The 21,346-nt window shown below is 54.4% G+C and overlaps 9 protein-coding genes across 9 annotated transcripts; 5 read left to right on the plus strand and 4 right to left on the minus strand.

The window, feature by feature from the left end:
- Nucleotides 1-519: 519 nt before the first annotated feature.
- Nucleotides 520-2,031, minus strand: BBA_08868 (phosphoserine phosphatase; the record flags this gene model as incomplete). Its single annotated transcript, XM_008603965.1, has 1 exon — nt 520-2,031. The coding sequence occupies one exon, from the start codon at nt 2,029-2,031 to the stop codon at nt 520-522; it is 1,512 nt and encodes a 503-aa protein (XP_008602187.1).
- Nucleotides 2,032-2,902: 871 nt separating this feature from the next.
- BBA_08869 (uncharacterized protein) lies at nt 2,903-3,567 on the minus strand (the record flags this gene model as incomplete). The annotated part of the gene is made up of 2 exons (XM_008603966.1): nt 2,903-3,102; nt 3,498-3,567. 2 exons carry the CDS (start codon nt 3,565-3,567, stop codon nt 2,903-2,905), a joined length of 270 nt encoding a protein of 89 aa, XP_008602188.1.
- Nucleotides 3,568-4,742: 1,175 nt separating this feature from the next.
- BBA_08870 (uncharacterized protein) lies at nt 4,743-6,110 on the plus strand (the record flags this gene model as incomplete). Its single annotated transcript, XM_008603967.1, has 1 exon — nt 4,743-6,110. One exon carries the CDS (start codon nt 4,743-4,745, stop codon nt 6,108-6,110), a length of 1,368 nt encoding a protein of 455 aa, XP_008602189.1.
- A 1,789-nt stretch (nt 6,111-7,899) lies between these two features.
- Nucleotides 7,900-8,802, plus strand: BBA_08871 (phosphoadenosine phosphosulfate reductase; the record flags this gene model as incomplete). The annotated part of the gene is made up of 1 exon (XM_008603968.1): nt 7,900-8,802. One exon carries the CDS (start codon nt 7,900-7,902, stop codon nt 8,800-8,802), a length of 903 nt encoding a protein of 300 aa, XP_008602190.1.
- Nucleotides 8,803-9,604: 802 nt separating this feature from the next.
- On the plus strand, nt 9,605-10,335 carry BBA_08872 (uncharacterized protein; the record flags this gene model as incomplete). Its single annotated transcript, XM_008603969.1, has 2 exons — nt 9,605-9,726; nt 9,810-10,335. 2 exons carry the CDS (start codon nt 9,605-9,607, stop codon nt 10,333-10,335), a joined length of 648 nt encoding a protein of 215 aa, XP_008602191.1.
- A 500-nt stretch (nt 10,336-10,835) lies between these two features.
- BBA_08873 (tRNA wybutosine-synthesizing protein) lies at nt 10,836-11,986 on the plus strand (the record flags this gene model as incomplete). Its single annotated transcript, XM_008603970.1, has 2 exons — nt 10,836-11,402; nt 11,501-11,986. The coding sequence occupies 2 exons, from the start codon at nt 10,836-10,838 to the stop codon at nt 11,984-11,986; spliced, it is 1,053 nt and encodes a 350-aa protein (XP_008602192.1).
- A 517-nt stretch (nt 11,987-12,503) lies between these two features.
- Nucleotides 12,504-13,179, minus strand: BBA_08874 (ochre suppressor tyr-tRNA; the record flags this gene model as incomplete). The annotated part of the gene is made up of 3 exons (XM_008603971.1): nt 12,504-12,905; nt 12,976-13,033; nt 13,130-13,179. 3 exons carry the CDS (start codon nt 13,177-13,179, stop codon nt 12,504-12,506), a joined length of 510 nt encoding a protein of 169 aa, XP_008602193.1.
- A 3,809-nt stretch (nt 13,180-16,988) lies between these two features.
- Nucleotides 16,989-18,854, plus strand: BBA_08875 (ferric reductase like transmembrane component; the record flags this gene model as incomplete). The annotated part of the gene is made up of 1 exon (XM_008603972.1): nt 16,989-18,854. One exon carries the CDS (start codon nt 16,989-16,991, stop codon nt 18,852-18,854), a length of 1,866 nt encoding a protein of 621 aa, XP_008602194.1.
- A 522-nt stretch (nt 18,855-19,376) lies between these two features.
- On the minus strand, nt 19,377-21,287 carry BBA_08876 (siroheme synthase; the record flags this gene model as incomplete). The annotated part of the gene is made up of 2 exons (XM_008603973.1): nt 19,377-20,863; nt 20,966-21,287. The coding sequence occupies 2 exons, from the start codon at nt 21,285-21,287 to the stop codon at nt 19,377-19,379; spliced, it is 1,809 nt and encodes a 602-aa protein (XP_008602195.1).
- Nucleotides 21,288-21,346: the final 59 nt, after the last annotated feature.

The following is a 21,346-nucleotide window of genomic DNA, read 5'->3' on the forward strand; positions in this document are numbered from 1 at the left end:
AGAGAGAGAGAGAGAGAGAGAGAGATAGGGGGGGGCATATAAGCAAAGGAGAAGCGGGAACGCTGACCAAAGGCAATAGACTTGGACAGACTTTGTAAAGTTGTGTAACATTTTTTTTTGCGAAAGAAAAGAGAACAATCATGTCAAAAAAAAAAACATCCGTACTACATGGACAGTAGAAGCCAACCGGCCTGGTTGTCGTTGCGTCTGGAGACGTGGTCGACTTTGCAACAGAGTGAACCCAAAAGTCATATTTACAGCATACGTTTCATCATGTCAAATTCTAAACAACTAGAAGAAGAAAACACCAGCTTATAACACCGTCCCAATGCCACCATGCCCCTCTCTCCATTCTGTCTGTCTGTTCCAAGGGCCATGTCAATCATTGTTCATTTGGTCTCGTCGACTCGGATTCTCAATCACCTGTTGCAGCCCCCCCAACACCACGCCTCAAATGTACAACCTCACAACATCTCTTTTTCTTCTTCTTCTTCTTCTTCTCCTCCTCTTCTTGTTTATTTACGAAATCAGTGCTGTAACCTCATCAGCAGTAAAGCCAAAGAGGTAAAGCAGGTCCAGCAAGCTCTCGCCATTGAGACGCGCCGCGGCCTCCATCTGCACGCGGGGCTTTGCATTCCACGCCACGCCCAGGCCGGCCTTGTCCAGCATGAGAAGATCGTTGGCGCCGTCGCCGACGGCAACCGTCTGAGACAGGTCAATGTGTTCCTTGGCGGCAATGTCGACGAGCAGGTCGCGCTTGCGCTCCTTGCCGACAATAAGGCCGTCGGCCTCGCCAGTGAGCTTGCCGTCGGCGCCCACAACGACATTGTTGGCATAGGCGTAGTCGAGGCCCAGCTCGGCGGCGAGCCAAGCCGTCAGTGGTTGAAATCCGCCAGACAGGACCGCCGTCTTGACGCCGAGGCGCTTCAGGGCCTTGATGAGGTGACGCACGCCGGGCGTGACGCGTAGCACGGGGCGGAGCTGCTCAAAGATGGTGGCGGGCAGGCCCTTGAGCAGGGCGAGGCGCTCGCGGAAAGACGCCTCAAATTCGAGCTCGCCAATCATGGCGCGGTGGGTGATGCGGGCGACGCGGGCGCCGAGGTCCGCGGGCTCGGCGAGCTCCTCGGCGAGCAGGTCAATGACCTCTTGCGTGATGAGGGTGCTGTCCATGTCAAAGACGACCAGGCGCGGGTGGCGGCGCCAGACGGTGTCCCGCTGCAGCACGACGTCGACGTTCCACTCCTGCTCGAAGCGGTAGATCATCTCATGCTTGCGCAGCTCGGCAAGGGAAAGAAAAGCAGGCGACGGTGCGGGGGTCAGCGTCAGCTCAACGACGCGCGGGGCGTCCGGGTCGTCGAGGCAGCGGTGCGACGAGTGTGGCTCGTCAGCGCCGTCGGGCAGCGGGAAGCTCGACATGAGATGCAGGAACGACGTGATGCACAGCGGTGACACGTAGGACCCGTACAGGTGGTCCAGGTGCTCAGGCTCCCCCGTCGGCGGCTCAAGCGGAAAGTCGTCGAGGCTGGTCGTCGGCGCCATGTTGGCCGGTAGCGAGTCGGTGCTGCCGTCGAGCGACCTGGAGGCCGTGCTGGACGCGACCGTTGCGGCAGCGGTGCTGGTGGCCCACGCATCAGTAGCAGCCGCCGCCGTCGCCACGTCGGCAGACGTTGGACCATTGCTGCTGCTGTTGCTGCTGCCCTTGTAAAAGAGCGTCACGACGAGGCGGTCTGTGTGCTGGCCGGCGGCGGGCGCGCAGTTGTGGTGCGCGTAGCTGTGGTCGATGCCGCTCTCGACAATGGTGGGCGGCGCATCCTCGGAGGGGATGCCGCGAAAGGGCAGCGCCGTCTTTGTCGGGCTGCCGGGGTTCCTGGACTCGAGGACCGTGTCGATGCCGTGGTGGTGAGCGTCGGGCTGGCGCGGGCTGGCACGGCGGTACTGCTGGTGGTCGCTCAGATATGAGCTGCTGCGCATGGCGCTGGTGAGCTGGGGCCTGGTAGTGGCTGTTCTAGGCGAGCTCGTTGGCTCCGCCATTTTTTGCATCCTTGGGGGTTTTTTCTCGTCTTCTTTTCTTCTCTTTTCTTCTCTTGTTTTTTTAATGCACTCGTTCAGAGTTGCTTTATTGAGCTCACTACTTCTCTTCGAAAACCAAGATTAGAGAAACAAGCTCTCAAGAGACAAAACGGGCGACGCAAAATTAGAGAAAGGGGGCACAGAGAAGAGGGGAAGACGAGGGTATTCAGAAACTTGGGCCGTTGGGACGAGGCGCAAGGTCAGATACAGCCGCCCCACTGTGCGTAAAGAAAGAGCAAATGGCTGTGGTCTGATAACCCGGCGATGCAGCTGCCAATTTGCAGAGACTTGATTGAGGTCGAATAGAAATATCCGTATCTGAGAAAGGAGATCTTTTTTTTTTTCTTTTTTGCTTTTTACAAAGAAGGCACGTCACACAGGGCGGGAGATGAAGTGTGCAAAGTTCGTTTGGAGGACTAACAAGATATGACGCAGATTTTCCCCTTGATCCGAGCTAGGCCCGTCATAGCCCCGAATCCGGAGCAATTTGACCGTTGACAACTTTTTATTCCTTTGTTTTATCCGTAATTTGTGCTTATATAATTCAGTCAGGAAAAGCAGAGGCAGATCCGGGCTCCATTTCTTGTCCCACTTTGTCGATGCAATGCAACAAAGATCAAGTGGCAATCAAGATGAGATGAACTCAAAAGGCGCAGATCCATACTCGCTGCTCCCTACATCTTTGCTCTCCATACCCATCTCCAGACTCGGCTCGCCTCATCAATTGCCTCTCTCTCTCGTTCTGGCCTTTTCCCACACGCGCGGAAATCGTCCCCCCCCCCCCCCGCCCACTCTGTTACAAACGCCTGATGCAGTCCGCGGTTAAATGGTGTTACCAGAAGATGAATTTGCTGCCCAGCTTCAGCACGCGGTTAATCTCCCTCAGCGTGGTCTTTTCGTCCGGCACCGAGCACAGCACCGTGTCCACGCTGCCGCCTCGACGCCGTGGCGCTTCAGCACGTTGGCTCTCCTGCGCTTCGATCTCGGGCCCAAAAGGCGGGTTGCTCTCGATGCCAGTGACACGCGTGGAACCTTTACTTGTCGTAGCACACGATGTCGTTGCCCATGCTAGGGCCAAACTTCCAGAACCACTCCCCCGCACTGGGGAACGAGCGTGGCAATTACCGTCGTGGCCTCGAATCGCTGAAAGAAATGGTCTAGGCTCAGTGTCCAGCAGCTTTCGATACAATGCTCTTTGCCGCAAGTTGTCCAGTGTGGAGGGATCGTGTTTGGCTGACTGTACTGATTTCACTGACATACAGGTTAGAAGCCAGCGTCCTGGAGCTTCCGAAACCTCAAGACATCGTCATGTCCCCCATCGCGATACAACTGCTTGACATTCTCATAGATTGCTAATCGTTGCTCAAAGGGGCAGGAGCTTCAAAATTGACGGGTGCAAAAAAGAACTCGAGTCCCGCATCGCATACCCCAAACCGCATCTGTCAAAGGGTCATAGTCGGTGTAGGCATTCCAGCGCTGCTCAACATGGAGGGGCATGACGAGGTTCAGATTAAAAACTCTCAATGTAAAGCTATGTCGAATAAGAGTGTAAACCGGGAGACGGAAAGTTGGCAGCCCACAATATAGATATGTGTGTGTGTGTGTGCCAACAGCCCCCCCATCCGGGCCCAGCGACCAGCAACCACGTCGGCCTTCCGACTCTGGAGACGAGACCAAGCTTTTCTCGCAGACGTCGCCCATCCCGGCGGTAGGCACGCAGTATCTGCTGTCAACCCTGCGTCTACAAAGTACGTGGGAGAGCTGCAGCTTTGCTTAGCCGGGGCGGGCTGCCGATTGGGGCAATGTCCACCTTGACCAAATGTTTGGTACGCACAGCCTGGTATGACGACACAGAGTCATTAACTGAATGATTCTATTAAACATATTTTCGACTTCAACATGAGTCAGTCTTTCTTATGTATAGTATTCTAGAACATTTTGTTGGCTGTCCGAGTATCATCAGCCAATCACACCGATTAGTTGGAATACTGCAAAATGGTAGAGGTACAAATGCCCTGTTTTCCTTTGCATTTCAACCAAGTTTTCTCGTTTCCCTTATTGAAATGATCAAAAATGCCGGTCATCATACGTTTCTTCAATACTATTCAAGCTGTGGCTTTTTTAAAGTAAAGTGGCGTTTTGCCATATAAGTTACTATTACAACGCCCACTGCGTAAAGTTGCAGCAAGATCGTCCTCGGGAGATTTATTACTCTTTTATTCGTACACTACGCTTCCCAATAACTCAAATTCTGTCTCGACTTTGGGCTTATACAGACATTAAAGAGCAGGTAGGCGCTCTGCACTCCGCTGTGACTCCTTCCCCGAAATCTTGCAGCCATCATTACGCCGTCGCCGCCAAATAACTCTATCTTTAAGTTTGGTCACAGTACATGAATGCCACCAAATCTTCTCAAAAAGAATGTCTAGATTCGTGGGGTATATAAATTGTTCCCGCCGGACAACATACAAGCATCTGATGTCCCGACAGAACATAATCAATTACTTCACTTACCACTGATCAACTCTTTCATCTTGATCAAACATTCTCAAGATTAGCTTGCTACTCTGCGCTCCTTCCTGACAAACACGTGTGCACTGTGCCTGGCCATGGCGTCCACAAGTTCGCTTCCCATGCGTCGACGCCGGCAGGAGCCGATCAACCTCCTCAACATGCCGCTCGAAGTACAACTTCAGATCTACGACTACGCTCTCAGTGATCCCGACCTCTGGGATCGTCGTCACCGTCCCGGATGCGACCTCTGCCCCCTCACACAACAAGAGATGAATCAGCCGCCCTTCATGTGGCACCGCGTCGTCGTCGACGCCGTCCCCAAGCCCGGAAAGGGGGAACAGGTCGCCCTGAGCAGCATTCACGGGCTTCCAAAAGCCTTCTCCCTGGCCAAAACATGGACGGCGTGCGACTGCGGCAAGCGCCGCGGTATCCACCTCTTGCGCACCAACCGCCACATCTTCAGCGTCGCGGCGCATATGCTCTGGTCGCGCGGGAACTTCTGCTTTTTTGACGCGACCGAGTTCGCCGCGTGCGTGGAAGCCACCTCGCCGGGTACGCGAGCCCTCATCCGCGGCGTCAGCATAATGTCGTTGTCAAACGGGAGCGCCCTTGATTCGCGCGTGTGCCTTCGAAGCCAAGGTGACAACGGGCTAGACCGTCCGAGTGCCGTGTACCCGTGGGAGGACCGGTGCTTGCCCGAATTCTGGCTAGCACTGCAGCTCCTGCCGATGCTGAAATACCTGAGCATCCCGCACCTATATCTCAGTGTCTTTCATACCATTACTGACGATCTATTCTTCAAGACAAAGGCGTACTTGGCGCGACTGGGCTACATGTACTTTACATGTTTAGCCCTGACTCCTAGAGATTGGGGCTTATACCCAGGCTACATTCACGGTTACGATAACTTCTGGGCCGCCTTCTTCAGCGGCAGGACCTTGGCATCGCTATATGGCTTTTCCGAACGTGTTGATACGACCACATGGCTCGACGGTATTACGAACCTTGACCCTCGTGATGCTCTCGACCATAGAGTAGCTCTGATCCTGTCACAATACCTCGTGGGTCGAACAACTCAGGCTACGCGAATGCAGGCGATGGAGTGGGACAGTACAACGATCGCGGGAAAACACTGGTTGCGCCCGCAAACTCGCGTCATTGCCGGCGGCGGAACCACCACCGTGTCGCTTGATGACACGGGTACATTGAAAGTGGCAGTCAAATTTTATAACGCGCCTCTATCAAGAGACGCCTGTGTGAATAGCAATCTAGCATTGGCGAGTCAACGTGCCGAGCTTGAAAGGCTGGGTAGGAAGTTTGAGGCAGGCCAAAGGAAACGAAAACTAGCACGGGAGGAAATGATTTGCCGTTTCAAATCTTTGCCCTCGTACGATACATACACCTTGAGAAAGATGGTAGTTAAACTCAGGGTCCCTAAGCCCATCGTTGAGCCGCCGCCGACTAAGAGGGTGCGGACCAAGAAGAATCGACGTGGGTATCAGAAGAGGGGCAATCGGCAGGAATGAGGCGTACTCTTTAGTATACTCTGGTTAGATACAGGACGGATATGATTACAAGGTTCATTGTTCTAGGTTGTTCTGGATGGTTTGTATGGCTAGTCGTGAAGCACGGCTCGACATTGAGCGGTCGACTACTGCCTTTGGCACGATATTCCAGACGAGGTGCAGCGATATAAGCTTCTACTTTTTTTGTTTTCTGGACCATCGGTGCGATATAGAGTAGAATGATGATTGGATTTTGTAAGAATAGACTTTCGATGCCCTGTCCCGTTATTTGGCGAAGTGAAGTCTAGTGGTTTCGGGTCTGTTTAGCCAGCTACTCATTGGCACACTTACAGGACTGCTGTCAAGGCTTGTATGAGACTAAACGACAGCGCCACGAACGGTCTGTTTAGTTTTTACTCTTAAATATCGGCGTCGAATCATTCAAACTTGCAATGTACAATAAGCGACGACCCGAGACCAGCCCGATCATACCCGCCCTCTCTTGCCCCCAGAGGCATAAGCAGGAATGGCGCATTCGACCCCCGCCTCCACTTCCAGCACTTGTTGAAGGAACAAAGCTAAGGTAGCTATTGCGTGCGAGTGAGCTAACTAGAGTGATAATTGTCCACGCGAATTGGTCTCCTCCTGGCCGCTGGTCGGGTCCGTTCTCTCAGAGGGCGCAAGGCCCTGCCCACCACCCACCAAAACTACCGCCACCACACCAGCGCACGCACGTGTATTAATAAGACTGATGAAAACCGGCATTATTAACGCAATGGTATGTCTGCCTTTTTGTCGAAATCCTGTGCATTGGCTGAGTTTAGGCGGCACCTGGCCGTCGCTGGGACGTCGCACGCGGAGCTGCGGCTCGTCGGACGGGCTGTCGGCTTCCCCGGTCATGGTCCGTTGCGGCTGCCGATGATGCGAGACACGAAGTTGTTGTGTTTGCGCGGTTGCATATGGCGCTGACAAGAGTGACAAGGCAATGAATGACCCTCTACGCGGGGGAGGGATGCCATCATGCCATCATCGCCCGGGGGCAAGGGGCAATGACGAGCTTGATTCCCAAGGAGCATTTCTAATCTTAAATGCGTTGGCTCATTCAGGCAACAACACAGCCCTTGCCCGCCATCGGCTCCAGCTAAAACTTGGAGCTAAAAGCCCCATCAAGTAGCCGAAACCTAGTCCTATTAGTGGTGTTGGTGAAGCATTAAAGTAGACGAGACTTGCCGACGGCCCTTGACCGGCTCCTCGCCGACCAATCACATTGCACCGCTCCGCATCGCGGAAGCAATGGCGTCGATGTCGTGATCAGTCTCCATCACCACGCAAAAAACTCAGACGGCGCTCCGGCACACAAACCGCCTGCCAACTTTTGGCGGTTTTCGGGGCAAATTCGTTGGATTTAATGAAACAGAAAAGACGCAAAGTGGTGGAAAGGGCAGCGTGACAAAACAAGCCCACCCCTTTCGCCCAATTAGTCAGGTTACGCTTCCCCCCCAAATCCCACGGCCTCTCGCCGCCGCTTCTTTCATACCTTTGATCCCGTAAACAACCTCTTCTTTTTTTCCTTCCCGTTCATACCTTGTGAAACAGCGTCGTAGCGCTTATAAACATTCCTCTTATAAATCTCTTCTTTGAAATAGCCTGCCGTCATCAAATTAACAATCAACACATCTCGCCTTAAAAGCCAACTCACCTCCGGCTCAGAATCCGCTTACACGCCCAGACCAAGCACAATAAAGACATCGTGGCTCGATACACTGAATCCTTCCTTTCCGTGGTCGTCGTCATACTCGCATCATTCATCATGACACAGAGCTCGCCCCAATCGTTCCGTGAGGACAAGATGGACAACCACGATATTGAATCCGGATACGTCTCAGGCCAGGATGGCGAGGTCCCTGTCAAGTCCGCCTCGTCTTCACCCCTCATCTGCCTCAGCAAGCCCCATATCGAGTACCTCAACAACCAGATGGAGTCGATGCACCCCATCGACATCCTCCGCTTCTGCAAGATCATGTTCCCCAACCTGTACCAGTCAACCGCCTTTGGCCTGACCGGCCTCGTCACCATGGACATGTTGTCCAAGATCCAAGCCGAGAGCCCGGGCTCCCGCACCGTCGACCTCATCTTCCTCGACACCCTGTACCACTTTGACGAGACGTACGACCTGGTCGAGCGCGTCAAGGCCCGCTACCCCAACGTACCCGTCCACGTCTTCAAGCCCGACGGCGCCGACACGCCTGCGGAGCTCGAGGCCACGTATGGCGAAAAGTTCTACCACACCGCCGGCGACATGTACGACTACATTGTCAAGGTCGAGCCCCTGCAGCGGGCGTACGACACCCTCAATGTCGCCGCCGTTCTCAACGGCCGCCGCCGCTCCCAGGGCGCCGCCCGCGGCTCCATCCCCATCATCGAGCTCGACGAGGAGCGCGGCATCATCAAGATCAGCCCGCTCGCCGCCTGGTCCTTTTCCCAAGTCAACGATTACATCAAGGCAAACAACGTCCCCTACAACGCCCTCCTCGACCAGGGCTACAAGTCCGTCGGCGACTGGCACTCGACCGTTCCCGTCAAGGACGGCGAGGACGAGCGCGCTGGCCGCTGGAAGGGCCAGTCCAAGACCGAGTGCGGCATTCACAACAAAAAGTCGCGCTACACCCAGTTCCTCAAGGACATGGAGAGTAGCCAGCAGATTTCCGTCTAAATGGCGCAGTGGCTGTTGAGATGGTTGATATCAAAAGCAAAAGCGGAAATATAATGAATTTGATGAAGGAGAGCGTTGGCATGTTGTTTCTGGCGATTTCTTCGAGATTCTTGGAGACTCGGTTCTTTTAATGGCGTTTCATGGTTGCACAGCATTGGTATTGACGCGGCTGAGGCCGCTTTCGTTTTCAATCATGTGGTTTGGCGTTTGAATTTTCCGGCCTGTCGTCTTCGATGATATTTGCCGCACAAAAGGGGCCTCTGCTTCGGCAAGGAGACTAAATACATCAAATACATCAGATGGCCTGCATTTAGATACAACTCAACAAAAATTTGTCAACTCACTCGTCTGTTGTGCATCGTGAGATGAACGAGGCGCTAGATGTGGAAGAAGAAGTGACGTTGGACAGTCGAGCCGGATTGGCCAGTAACCGCATGACCCCGCAGTTGAGCTTTACTCTATTAATCGTCGGCTCTTGCTCCCGAGTCTGTTATGTGAATAGCTTCTTTCTTGCCCAATTTTACACGCTATATTTTAAATGCATAATCAATTTTCTAATCAATTTTAATGAAACCGTAATATTGCGTGTTGCTGTCGTTGCCATCAAGTCACCACATCTATCATGCCTCATATGTACACCACAAGCACCTTGCGCAACGCTGCCGTCCAACATGATACAAACGCCATTGACACTTGTGCCCAAAAAAACGAACAGCCCTGTTTTCCAACCTAGAATGATAAGTAGCCCCCCCAATACACCCTATAGAATGTCAAAAGCATATCGAGCTACGACCCAGGGACCATGGCGTCCAATGAGACCTCCCACAAGACGCCCGAGGAGACTCACTTATACGTCGTCAAAAACAAAAGACGTCTATACGTGACTGTTTTCCCAAATGACGACGCTCCAGACGACAAAGAAAGGTATTGAGCCAAGCGTAATCCAATTCTGCAAACCATTAGTCTGTTCAAGAGCTGGCAAACCCTGACCAAGCACACGCGAGCAGCTTCAGCTGGGGCTTCCTCATCGGGCCAAAGTACGAAGACTCAGTCAGCAACTCGGGCAAGCGATACTACGTCGAGCGCACGCATCTGGGGACGGCCGAGGAACCCGACATCTTCCTCTGGCGGTACGCCGTGGTCCATCTCCCCAACGTCGCCTCCGCCGCCCGCATGTACGCGCGCATCCTGATTGCCAAGGTGGAACACGAGGGCCGTCTGGAAGACCTCATGAGCAGCACGCCCCGGCCGGACTCGACCGCGGCCGGCGCCATTGCCAGGGCGCTGCACGACGGCTACGACTCGCAGGTGTGGGCGTCGCAGGTGCTCGGGCGGCTGGCCAGCGTCGGCAGCAAGGACCGCGTCGTGGGCACGGCGGTGCTGGACTGGCCGCGGATCGAGCTGACGGCACGGCGGTATGTGGCGGAGAAGATGGCGACCGATAGATACAACGAGCGCTATCTGAAAGAGACGGATTGTCGACTGCCGAAGCCGACGTGGGATATGCTGCTGGATAAAGAGGTTGTTGGTTGAACATGCTCGTGGCTTCGAGTTGCATGTGTCGAGTAGACTTGGGTTTTTCTTATATATATAATGATCTTTTGTATATACACGTGACTAGAGCTGTTTTTGCTGAGAGTGGTCAAGTGAAATGTTTTGATCTGTTTGCCATTGCTGTGGCGAATTGTTTCATCACCAACACAAGACAATGTTAGGGTAGTACTAGAGATTGCGCGGTGATGGACATAGCATTCGCCCGCCAGCAGTAACTTACGATTCCACAAGAATGAGACGCTGCATTTCATCTTTCACAATTTTTGTTTTTAATTCTCAATTCACATGTTCGAAGTGAGTAAATCCCAGGTGATGCTCACATCACGACTTTCATGTCGCTAACCCCACTCTAAATTCTGCACCTCGTTTGACTTCAACTTGATCATCATGCCGTGTGCCTCTCCACATCACATCTCCTAGAAATGAAAGAGGTAAAAGCAAACAATCAGCCTCTGTAACACAGCACACAGACAACAGCAATGTCCGGATCATCGCCACTGCCCTCGCCAGGACCCGCCTTTGAGGCCCGCAAGCTCAAGATCCTAGAGCAGCTCGCGGTCCCCGACGCCGAGTACTCGGACGCCTCCCCCAAAGGCACCGTCGACGTGGGAATTCGGCCTCTGCTGGCCGAGATCAACGCGGCGGCGGGCTTCGTCACGACGAGCAGCTGCGCGGGGCGCGTGAGCGTCTTTGTGGAGGGGCGCAAGACGGCGGCCGCGACGACGACGACGATGGCCACGGGGGATGACCAGGATGATGTGAATGATGGAAGCGGCGGGACTGAGCAGAGCGATGGATTGGGGCCGATGCAGCCGGCAGTCGCTGCGCAGACAGTGGCCGGCCTGGGCGGCAAAGGCGGTGGCGGGACGTGGTTGTACGTCTCGCACGATCCGCATCCGCTGGCCGGACAGGGCATGGTGGTGGATTGGGCAAAGGAGCTGGGAATTACAGAGGAGCAGGAGGATGAGTTGCCGTCGGATACTACTGGGGGCTCCGGCGGTTGTCATTCGGAGCGCAGACTGATTCACTTCAAATTTGAACCCATGGTGAGTGAACAACCAGGTTGACGACGCAACACCTCACCCCCCAATTGGGCTTTATAGTGATTCACGTTTATGATCCAATGCTGAAAAAAACGTGCCAGATTCTTCACGTCCTCACCGCTTCCCACGCCCACGCGCAGCTCCTCCTCCGCTGCGCCCTCCACGCCGGCTTCCGCGAGTCCGGCGCCGTCAGCCTCGTGTCCCCCAACAACGAGCCCGCCACGCCCATGGTCGCCGTCCGCTCCATGGGGCTGGGCCTCGAGTCGCTGCTGGGCTACGCCGAAGACGACGGGCGCCGACGGCGGCTAACGGTGCCGCCGGGCTATCTCGACACGCTAATGACCATTGGCAGCGCACGCTTCGCAGAAAATGGCAAGCGTATCGAGCGGTTTGAGACGGCGTTTGGCGCGGCGACGGCGCGGTTGGCGGGGCCGCGGAGGAATCCGGATGGAGGGGCGTGGGAGGACGCGGCCGCGCGGAGGGAGAGGATGCGGGCAGAGGGTTTGAGGCAAAAGGCGGCGCGGCAGGCGGAGCGGAGGGCGGAAGAGGAGCAGCCGGATATAGATCTCACAGGGACGATGGGGTGAAGTGAACAGATGCTTCAAAAAAAAATGAACTCAACGACAGCTCAACATGACATAATAGAGCGTGCTGTGTTATTGTCTGTGCATATAATGGGCGATGTGGTAACATTATATCATCACTGAGGAATGAGACGGAGATAGTGATAGAAGGAAATGCTCAATCACCTAAATCACCTATTAGCTGATCGATTCAGAGCCGATGCGCAGACAGAGATAGGATAGCGCACGCGGATAGGCATGTAGACGAAATCCGATCGAGAAAGAACGTGTTTGCGATACCTCTTAAATGGGTATTCACATATAAACTAAGTCCTGATGGTACGCTTCTCTCTTTTCGTCTATGTAGCTTTTACCGCTTCCCATATTCGTAATGTACACAAAAAACCAAGCCCCCCGTGCAAGTTGAAGGGCCGTCGAGTGCCGTCAAAAACAAAACAAAATGCAGGCACATTGTCCCATCAACAATGAACCCATGAATTAATCACCCCTCTTTTTTTTCTGTCTGCCAAGTCCGCGCCCATCACGACACGACCTTGTCGACCCACGACTTTTCCAGCTTCTTGACCTCGGCCTTGAAGTCGTCCACCTCTTGCCAGCAGTCGAGCGGCCGGCGGTCATTGGTGCGCAGGCACTCAATCACCTTTGTGCGCGCCGCCTCGACGCTGTCAGGCAGCGCGCGGACCTGCTTGCGCTCCTCCAGCTTCTTGCGGAGGGCGTCGACCTCCTTGCCGACGGTGAAGCGGGTCGGACCGTTGCTGTTGTCGGCCTTGTCGGTCGACTTTGAGGAGGACGCGGTGGCGGCGGCAATCTTGTCGTGGGCGGCGGCGAGGGCTTCGGCTTCGCGCTTCTGCAGCTTCTTGAGCTCGTCGGCGACACGGGCGTGGATCTGCTGCTCGAGCAGCTTGGCACGCGAGGCGTCGGTCTATATTTTTTTCTCCCCGTCAGTTTGCACTTCTTCTTAGGAAACCAGGCATCTGGCAAATTTGTCGTACCTCGGCGCTGGACTGCAGGGAGTCGAGGACAGGCATGGAAACACCCGGCGTCCCTGAGCTGTTTTTTTTTTGGACATGATGTCGTTAGCATGGGTCGGCCTGTGCGAGAGGTGCGGGCATCGCAAAGGCCCGGGAAAGGCTGATCGGTACGTACGCCTTCCATTGGTAGCCCGATTGCTCTGGTTTCGATGTGCTGGACCCCATTGTGAATTGTTCAATGGCGGGGGTACGAATCTTGAATCGGCTTCTTGGCTAGAAAGCTGCCGGATCACTTCGGCACAGAGAGCTTGCGCGATCCATTGTCGGAGTGGATGCCTGAGGCATACATTATGGAGTGCACCCAGCTACAATGTTAGTTACCAGATGCAGGCGCCATCGCCTCCAGAGAAGAGCTACAAAAGAATTATAGAAATAACAAAAAGGCAAATCAGGAATATGAAAAAAATACTTTCATCCCTTTGAAGAGAATACAACAGCATCATGTGATGTCCTGCAGCTGTGAAGTACGATATCTCCTCTAGTTCCGCGTGAATTGCAGCCGCTGCAACATGGCTTTGCACAATTTGACTTGTTTTCCCAAAAAGAAAATGAGGCAAGAAGATATCAAGTATGATGGAAACTACACAAGAATAAATTCTAACAAACTCGTCGCTTCGACAACGTGCTGGAGTGGCACAGGTGACAAGGCAGCGCGCCGAACTTACACACCCCGTGGAACAGTTTGTTTACAAAGGGTAAATAGTCTATATCTGAAATCGCAGCAGGATGCCAAATATAATTCGAGTGACGTTTGGCGAGAGAAGCATGCCGTGATATTGCTGATGACTACTGGTATCGTCTTGGGCGAGTCTCTGCGTGGCTGGCGCTTTGTGCGGGACCGGGCAGCAATGCTTGGCGCCGCCGCCTACCTATGTCGCGATGACTGGCGATGGCTGGAAACCAGTCGCCAACTGGAATGTCGGTACGCTAAATATTGTCCACGTGCGTTCTCAACGGCATTGTCTATACTCGGATGACGGAGTCTTTGTCTTTGCCGTCGCATCTACCCAGTCTGGCGTGCCGTGGCTTACCTACTCACACGATGGTTTCACCGTCTCAGCTGAACTGCAGCTTGGCCATTTTCCTCGGCGTAGTGAAACGTAACATGGCAACGGGAACTGCTGGTGGACGCCTAAACTATGGTGGAAGCAGGATGGCGTTTCTGCAACTGTCTCTATATCTCTCTATATCTTCTTTATTAGTTTTTGCCCACATGGATCCGTTGCAGATTGAGTAATATCAGCGGGCAATAAAAGAAGCAGCGCGAGTGTCGAGGTAGATGACATGGGGGCCGGTCTGACAGCGCTTGCAATGCAGGTATTTAATTAGGAAAAAAAGTTGCCATCATGCTGTTTGAGAGTGACAGGTGTGGGCTTGGCGGTCCTTTGCTAATGAGCATCAAGGACGTAATAAATCATCTTCCGCGGGGCAGTGGCATGTTGGACGGCCACGAGGTCATTCTGGGCGCGATGCAAGGGGTCTCCTTTTGCGGCCGAGGGTGGTGGCGGAGACGGCAGAGACGGCTCGGAAGGGAGCCGATGTGTCGGGGGCTCTAGAGACTTCCGGTACGTGATGCTTTTAAACCATTAGCAGTCAGTAGTTGAGCGCGAATTGAAACATGCCGCGACCAGCGGGACTCGGGAACGTGTGGGCGCGAATGGCTGGCGGCGTTTCTTTGTTGCAACGGGCGCGACGCATCAGATTGGGGCCACGACGTGCAACCGAGACATGGAGGGGAGAGTATTGAATGAACGTCATTCAAGTTGAATCCAGCCGTAATCCTTTGTGTTGTTGATTGATAGATCGTGGCTGTAGTCTAAATAGAGTGATCAGATGCAAATACGTAGCAGACAGGAAGAGGTTCAAGTTGAGTTCGCTGTGTATTTACCTAGCTGAGCTCCAAGCAAGCCACTTTTGCTTAATACTAGGTACCTACCTACCTTAGGTACCACTGACCAGTAATAAGGTAGTACGACCCCTGCAGAATGGCGCCCCGCTGTGGCGGGTTTCAGAGTGTAGGTTTTTTTAGGTGAGCAGTGGGCGATGGACTGTCTGACTGGCTGCTGCTAGTTAATTATGAGGCTCAAGAGAAGCGAGAGCGATTGAGAACCCACAGACAGGTATTGATCGTTTGCATGCGACAAGCCCCTGCTTGGAGGAAGAAACCAGACGAAAGAGGAACTGGACATGGGGCATATAAGATGATTCCTGAACGTGGTGGACGCAAACCAGGTCGGTGGCATGTTGGAGGGATGCTGGGTTTGATGAAGAAAGTCCGAAATGCAATCTGTTGTGCCACGATTCTGGAGCAAAAGGGCCATTTGGCTGGGGCGCCATGTGGAAGCGTCTGGGTAGCAGGGTACATGAGAAAGAGGTACCTCGTAATAATTTAGCGTGAGCAAACGGTGGAATCTCGGTGGGAATGGGGCAAGTGTGAACAAAACGGACAAGTATCCGAGTGCATATCGTGGTAGGCAGGTACAGCCAAAGAGGCAAAGAGGGAAACATGATGGGCATCTCCAACGGTATCAGCATAGAAGAGCTCGTGGCAGAGTTGCAGAGCGTATCTTGACACATCAAGATGCCGTCAGAACCGTCGACAAGATTCCTTGGCTGTCAAACTCCCAAAGCAAAGCACCTATTACTATTCCAGTAAGGATTGCAGGCTATGAGTGGAGACAGGGCCTGGCGGGCCTGGCTATACCCGCTGTATCCCCTGTGCTTAATGCCAGGCACGCGCCTCTGGTTGGGCCAAATCCCCCCTGCAAAGCCCGACTTTCCAGGTATAACGTCTTTGCCAACCTCCGCCATACATTCTGCGGAACACATCCTCGTCTCTAACCTGACTTCATCACCAATATTAACTTCCATCTTCATGTTCTTCTCTTCACCCACTCCTTTCGTCCTCGTCCGCTTCTGTTCAGACACTAGTCACATATATTCATCCACGGCCTCGATTCGACTACCAGCCGTCCTCTACCTCGTCGACATTGCCATAATCGTCTGGTCCTCACATCCCCGCTCCCGCTCTCAGAGCTAGCGTGCCATACCGTCGCATCGAACTCAGCACAGCCCACTTTCCCCTGGGTTGATCGTCATTATCTTGTCGTCGCTGGCTGGCCCTCAACTTTGATTCACTCGACGCTGAATTCCCTTTTCTGTTTTCGCCTTGAAGGCCACTCTTTTTTCGCCTACGACGCAGGCTCGATTGCCGTCCACTCGTTTGACTGCTCGACGGCGTCTCTGCGTCTCTGCGCTGCCATTCTTTGCCGGTTTCGCCGTCCATCGTTTCTCGTCGTCTCTGAAACTTCCGCATCTCGACAAACCGCAAATTCATAAACAACTTAGTCTTAGTTTCTTCGCCTCATTTGAAACTGCCGCCTTTGTTCTGCGCATCACTTTGCATCGCAGCCCTCTTCGTCCACCAACGTTTTACTTCTTTTACTCTGCATCGCCCACCCGCCGGTTGTTTGGCCCTCTTCTCGTTTGCCGGTTTCTCGAATTCACCCTCTCGTTCAGATTCCATCTTTTTCAAACTCTATTCTTGACACTGCTGGTCAGCTCCTAAAAAGGAAAAAAAAAACCACCCACCACCTCCTGTCCCGCCTGCCTTGATTCACTAGCACCCTTTGTGGAGATAGGCATATCTGGACAGGAACATTCCTCCTCACCCTCCCTTATACGCCAACCTCTCTCTGGTTAAAACACTCGCACTACTCTTCTTGGCCTTATCCTCTGACCCGCCGCCGCATGATGCCCTTTTTCTCTTAAGAGAAGCCTGTCGGAATTCTCTTGTTCTCAACGGCATTCACGATTTTCACCCACGCACGGCTCATCAGCATCTTGTCGGCCTCCCTGGTCTGAAGGCCTGCATTTCGACTCTTCTTAGCTCTGGTTTCTCTTCGTCCTTGACCTCTTCTACCGTAATCTTTACTCCTCGCGCCGACCCTCCCTCCCCCTCCACCTCGATCAAGATGAACGTTGACCCTCACCGGTTCGCCGGTGTGGCGTCCACGCCAACAACACACACTTTCAACATGCGCACGGCAGAAGAGGTAGAGCAACCCAGTTCGACAATAGCACCCTATTACACAGCACTAAACGGAGTCAATCAGCCCATGAACATGATCGTTAAGGACGCTCTCTGGCTAACTCTCGGCGGTCTGGCCGTCATCATCCTCACCATCAGACTTTTGGAGATTGTCTGGGCCAAGTTGCGACAGGTCTCTGCCATGTCCGTACCGAGAGAAAAGCAGGGCTATTGGAAAACCTCACAATGGAGCTGGATGCCCAGTCTCAAGAAGAACCTCATCTACGCGCCTCTCTGGAAGAAGCGCCACAACCGCGAGTTCCGTCTTTCCAGCGCTATCAACGTTGGCACCCTTCCCTCTCGATTACACATGTTCATCATCATAGTTTATCTCGGCAGTAACCTGGCCTACATGTTTATCCTCAACTGGAAAAACGAAAACAAATGGGCCTTTTGTGCCGAGTTGCGAGGCCGAGCCGGTGTTCTCGCCGTCGTCAACATGGTTCCTCTAATCATCTTAGCCGGCCGCAACAATCCGCTAATTGCCATCCTGAAAATCAGCTTCGATACTTATAACCTGCTGCACAGATGGATGGGTCGCATTATCGTCGTCGAGACTGTCATTCACGTCACTGCTTGGTGCATTCCCGCCGTCGCTGACGGTGGCTGGCGCAATGTGAAGGACAAGATTTTCGCTACGCTCTTTATCGGCTCCGGGGCCGTCGGTACTGTTGCCTTTCTCGCCCTCTTCTTCCTCAGCGTCTCTCCTTTTCGTCACGCATTCTACGAAACCTTTCTTAACTTGCACATTGTTCTTGCTCTCGTGTCATTCGTCTGCACTTGGTTACATTGCGCTTCCTCGGACGTTGAGCTCGGAGGCCTGCCGCAGCTGCCCTGGGTCATTGCTGTCGTGATGCTCTGGCTCTTTGACCGTTTGGCTCGCGTTGTTCGCCTCACATATGCTAACTGGTCCGACAAGGGCTTCACAGATGCTCTTTGCGAGGCCATGCCCTGCAACGTTACCAGAGTCACTGTCCGCCTGCCACGTTTCATGAAAATTGAACCCGGCACCCATGCCTATCTTCGATTTTGGGGCATCAACGCTTGGGAAAGCCATCCCTTTTCCATTGCCTGGGTTGAGCACGAAACAACACACACACTGCCCATTTCCGCCGAGAAGGAACCTCTCAACGCCGTCGACCGAGCCAACGCCTATACCAATGTTTCCTTTGTTATTGGAGCGCACACTGGTGTGACGCGTACACTATTCGATCGGGCGAGCAGATCTGTGCGTGGCATTCGCATCAAGGCCGCTTTTGAGGGACCGTATGCAGGCCATCACTGTCTCGACTCGTATGGACACTGCGTACTCTTTGCTGGCTCGACTGGTATCACGCATCAAATCTCCTACCTTCGACACCTTTTAGACGGCTACAATGCTGACACCGTCGCCACCCGCAAGCTAACACTCGTCTGGATTATCAGGGAGTACGAATCTCTTGAATGGGTCCGACCATATATGGATACGATTCTTCGCATTCCCAACCGCAAGGATCTTCTCCGTATTCAAGTCTTTGTCACGCGTCCGCAAAACCCTCGCGACATTGTCAGCTCTAGCTCTACCGTCAAAATGTTCCCCGGTCGTCCCAATGTGCGGCTGCTTCTTTTCAAAGAAGTACAAGAACAGATTGGTGCCATGTGCGTGACGGTCTGCGGCCCAGGTGGCCTTGCTGATGATGTGCGTTCTGCTGTGCGCGCCGTCCAAGGACATAGCGTCATCGATTTCATCGAAGAAAGCTTTACTTGGTAATAAGTAGACACAAGTTGGCGGTTTCTTTTTTTCTTGTACCATCTATTCTTTTATACCGGATCAGGATTCTATTGCATTTATTGGGCGAAGACGATGGCCGACTTTCTATCTGTACATACTTGAGATTTTGGGGAAAGTGTGTGGCATAGAAGCAAGGGGTCTCTTATTTGTCGATACACGGCGAGCAGCCAGAAAGGCGCCGCATAGACTTTGCATATATAACCGGCGCAGCAGGGCATCACAATTTGATGATGAATCACATTTCCGATTTTCGTATCTCTGAGTCTTTGTCAATTTCAGATCAGTACGAATTATTATGGGTAGTCGACAGCGTTTATCGGCTAACTATTTGCTATTAAGAGTGCTAGTAAGGCTATTGTAGTAAAATCGAACTTGACATGCAAACCAAAACGCCAAAGAGCCCCAATCGCTAAATAATGCATCATGCCACATGGGTTACAAATTCAGTTTCCAGCTCCTCCAAACAGAGAAAATTTCGCAAAATCTCCATTACATATTCCTTCATGCGGTAACAGCAGCCGGCCCCTCGCCCGTTGCCGCCGCCATCGCCTCCTGCAGCCCGCCGAACCCGTCCAGACCGTCCAGGCCGCGGAAGCCCTCCTCAACTACCCAGGCCCTGCCCCTGTCGAGGTGCCCCTCGAGCGCCGTGCACGCCGCGCCGACGACCAGCAGCCCGGGCGGCCTGCTGCCCTCCTCCTCGACAGCCTCGGCAACTCGCGCGAGGGTTGTGCGAATGACGCGCTGGTCGGGGCAGCTGGCGCGCTCGACGACGGCGCAGGGCGTCGTTAGCGGCCAAAGTCTTCTCGTCGCGGAGGAGGAGGAGGAGGAGGTGGTGGTGGTGGTGGTGTTTTGTGGCGTCTTCTCGGACGAAGCGGGCGTGTCTTCGAACTCCACGGCGGTGGTGAGTTCCCGGACAAGCCCCGTGATGCGGTGCAGCGCCATGAGGAAGACGACGGTGCGCGAGGCGACAAACTCGGGTGGCGCGGGGGCGGCACCCTTTTTGCCCGTCCCCGTGCAGATGAGCACCTGGTCGGCAACGTCGCGCTGGGTGGCGGGTATGCCGGCAAACAGCGGCGCCGACAGCGCGCTCGTCATGCCCGGCAGCACGGCGACGCGGTCGCCGAGCCCCTTTGCGCGGAACCAGGCGACTTCCTCGCCGCCGCGGCCGTACAGGAACGGATCGCCCTGCTTAAGGCGCAGTACGGTCTGACCGGCGAGAACGCCGGCATGCGCGGCGGCGAGAAGCTCTTCCTGCGCGCGGTCGGCGTTGCCGGGGAACTTGCGGGCAATGGAGACGGGCGTGCGGCGCGGGATCAGCGCGAGCACGCCAGCGGGGACGAGCTTGTCGGCGAGAATGATGTCGGCGGAGAGGAGCGCGCGGTGGGTGGCGCGCGTGAGGAGGTCAGGATGGCCGGGCCCGCTGCCGGCAAGGAGGAGGCGGCCGAGTTTGGGTGTTTTGCTGGCATTCGGATTGGGGTTGAGAGAAGGAAGGGAGGAGGAGGAGGAGGCCGTGTCGGTTTGGTAGCTGGTGAGGAGGGTGGCAACGTCGTCGTCGGTGATGGACGCGAGGCGGCTCAGCGGCCAGTACTCGCAGACCTGGCTGAGCCAGCGCATGCGGCGCGTCTTGATTTCCTCGGCGTCTTGGAGGACGAGCTTGTTAAAGGCGGCGCTTTGCCCGGTCGAGTCGTCCTCGTCGGGGGGAGATGAGGAGGAAAGAGAAGCAGTGTCGCGACAGTAGTCTTGCTGGATGATGCGCCGACGAGCATCGCCGAGTCGCGCAGTGGCGGCGCCGAGGCTGGCGGGCAGCGAGGCGGCAATCTCGCGACGGATGCGCGAGGCGAGCTTGCACCCGCGGCCGTTGGTGGTGACGCCGATTTGCAGCGGGCCGTCGACGTGCGTGGACAGTAATGTGAAGGTGCAGAGGTCCGGTGCGTCAACGACGTTGACGGGGATGCGATTGCGCCGGCACAGCGTAGCAATGTGGGTGTCTGTTTTGGCGCGCCATGTCAGAGAAAATCCTTGGAACCATAAAAAGCAAGACAGGATTCAAAGCAGAGAAGAAAAAAAAAAAAGGGAAAAGAACGACATACTAGTCTCTCGCGTGCCCGTCGTCACAAACACGGCATCCACCACGCCGCCAACTTCTGCCCTGCCCAGACGAAAGAGATCCTCATCGTCGAGCGGCTTCCGCTCCCACTTTACGCTCCCGTCGTCAATTTTGGCCTGCAGCCCGTAATGCAAGTCCGTCGAGGCGTCCGCTCCCGGGGCGACGAGCACGGGATGGGCGCCGGCGGCGAGAGAGGCGGCGCAGCGGGAGGCGGCGAGCGGGTTGGTGCCGACGACGAGGTGGACGCTGCCGCGACAGTCGAGGCCGGCGAGGAGGACGTTTGGTTTGGTGTCTTGTCCGTCCATGGTTGATGTCATGTCATGAGTTGAATGTGTTGTGAAAAAGAAGGAAGAAGAAGAAGAAG

This window comes from Beauveria bassiana, assembly GCF_000280675.1.
Source record: "Beauveria bassiana ARSEF 2860 unplaced genomic scaffold BBA_S00041, whole genome shotgun sequence".
NCBI lineage: Eukaryota > Fungi > Ascomycota > Sordariomycetes > Hypocreales > Cordycipitaceae > Beauveria > Beauveria bassiana.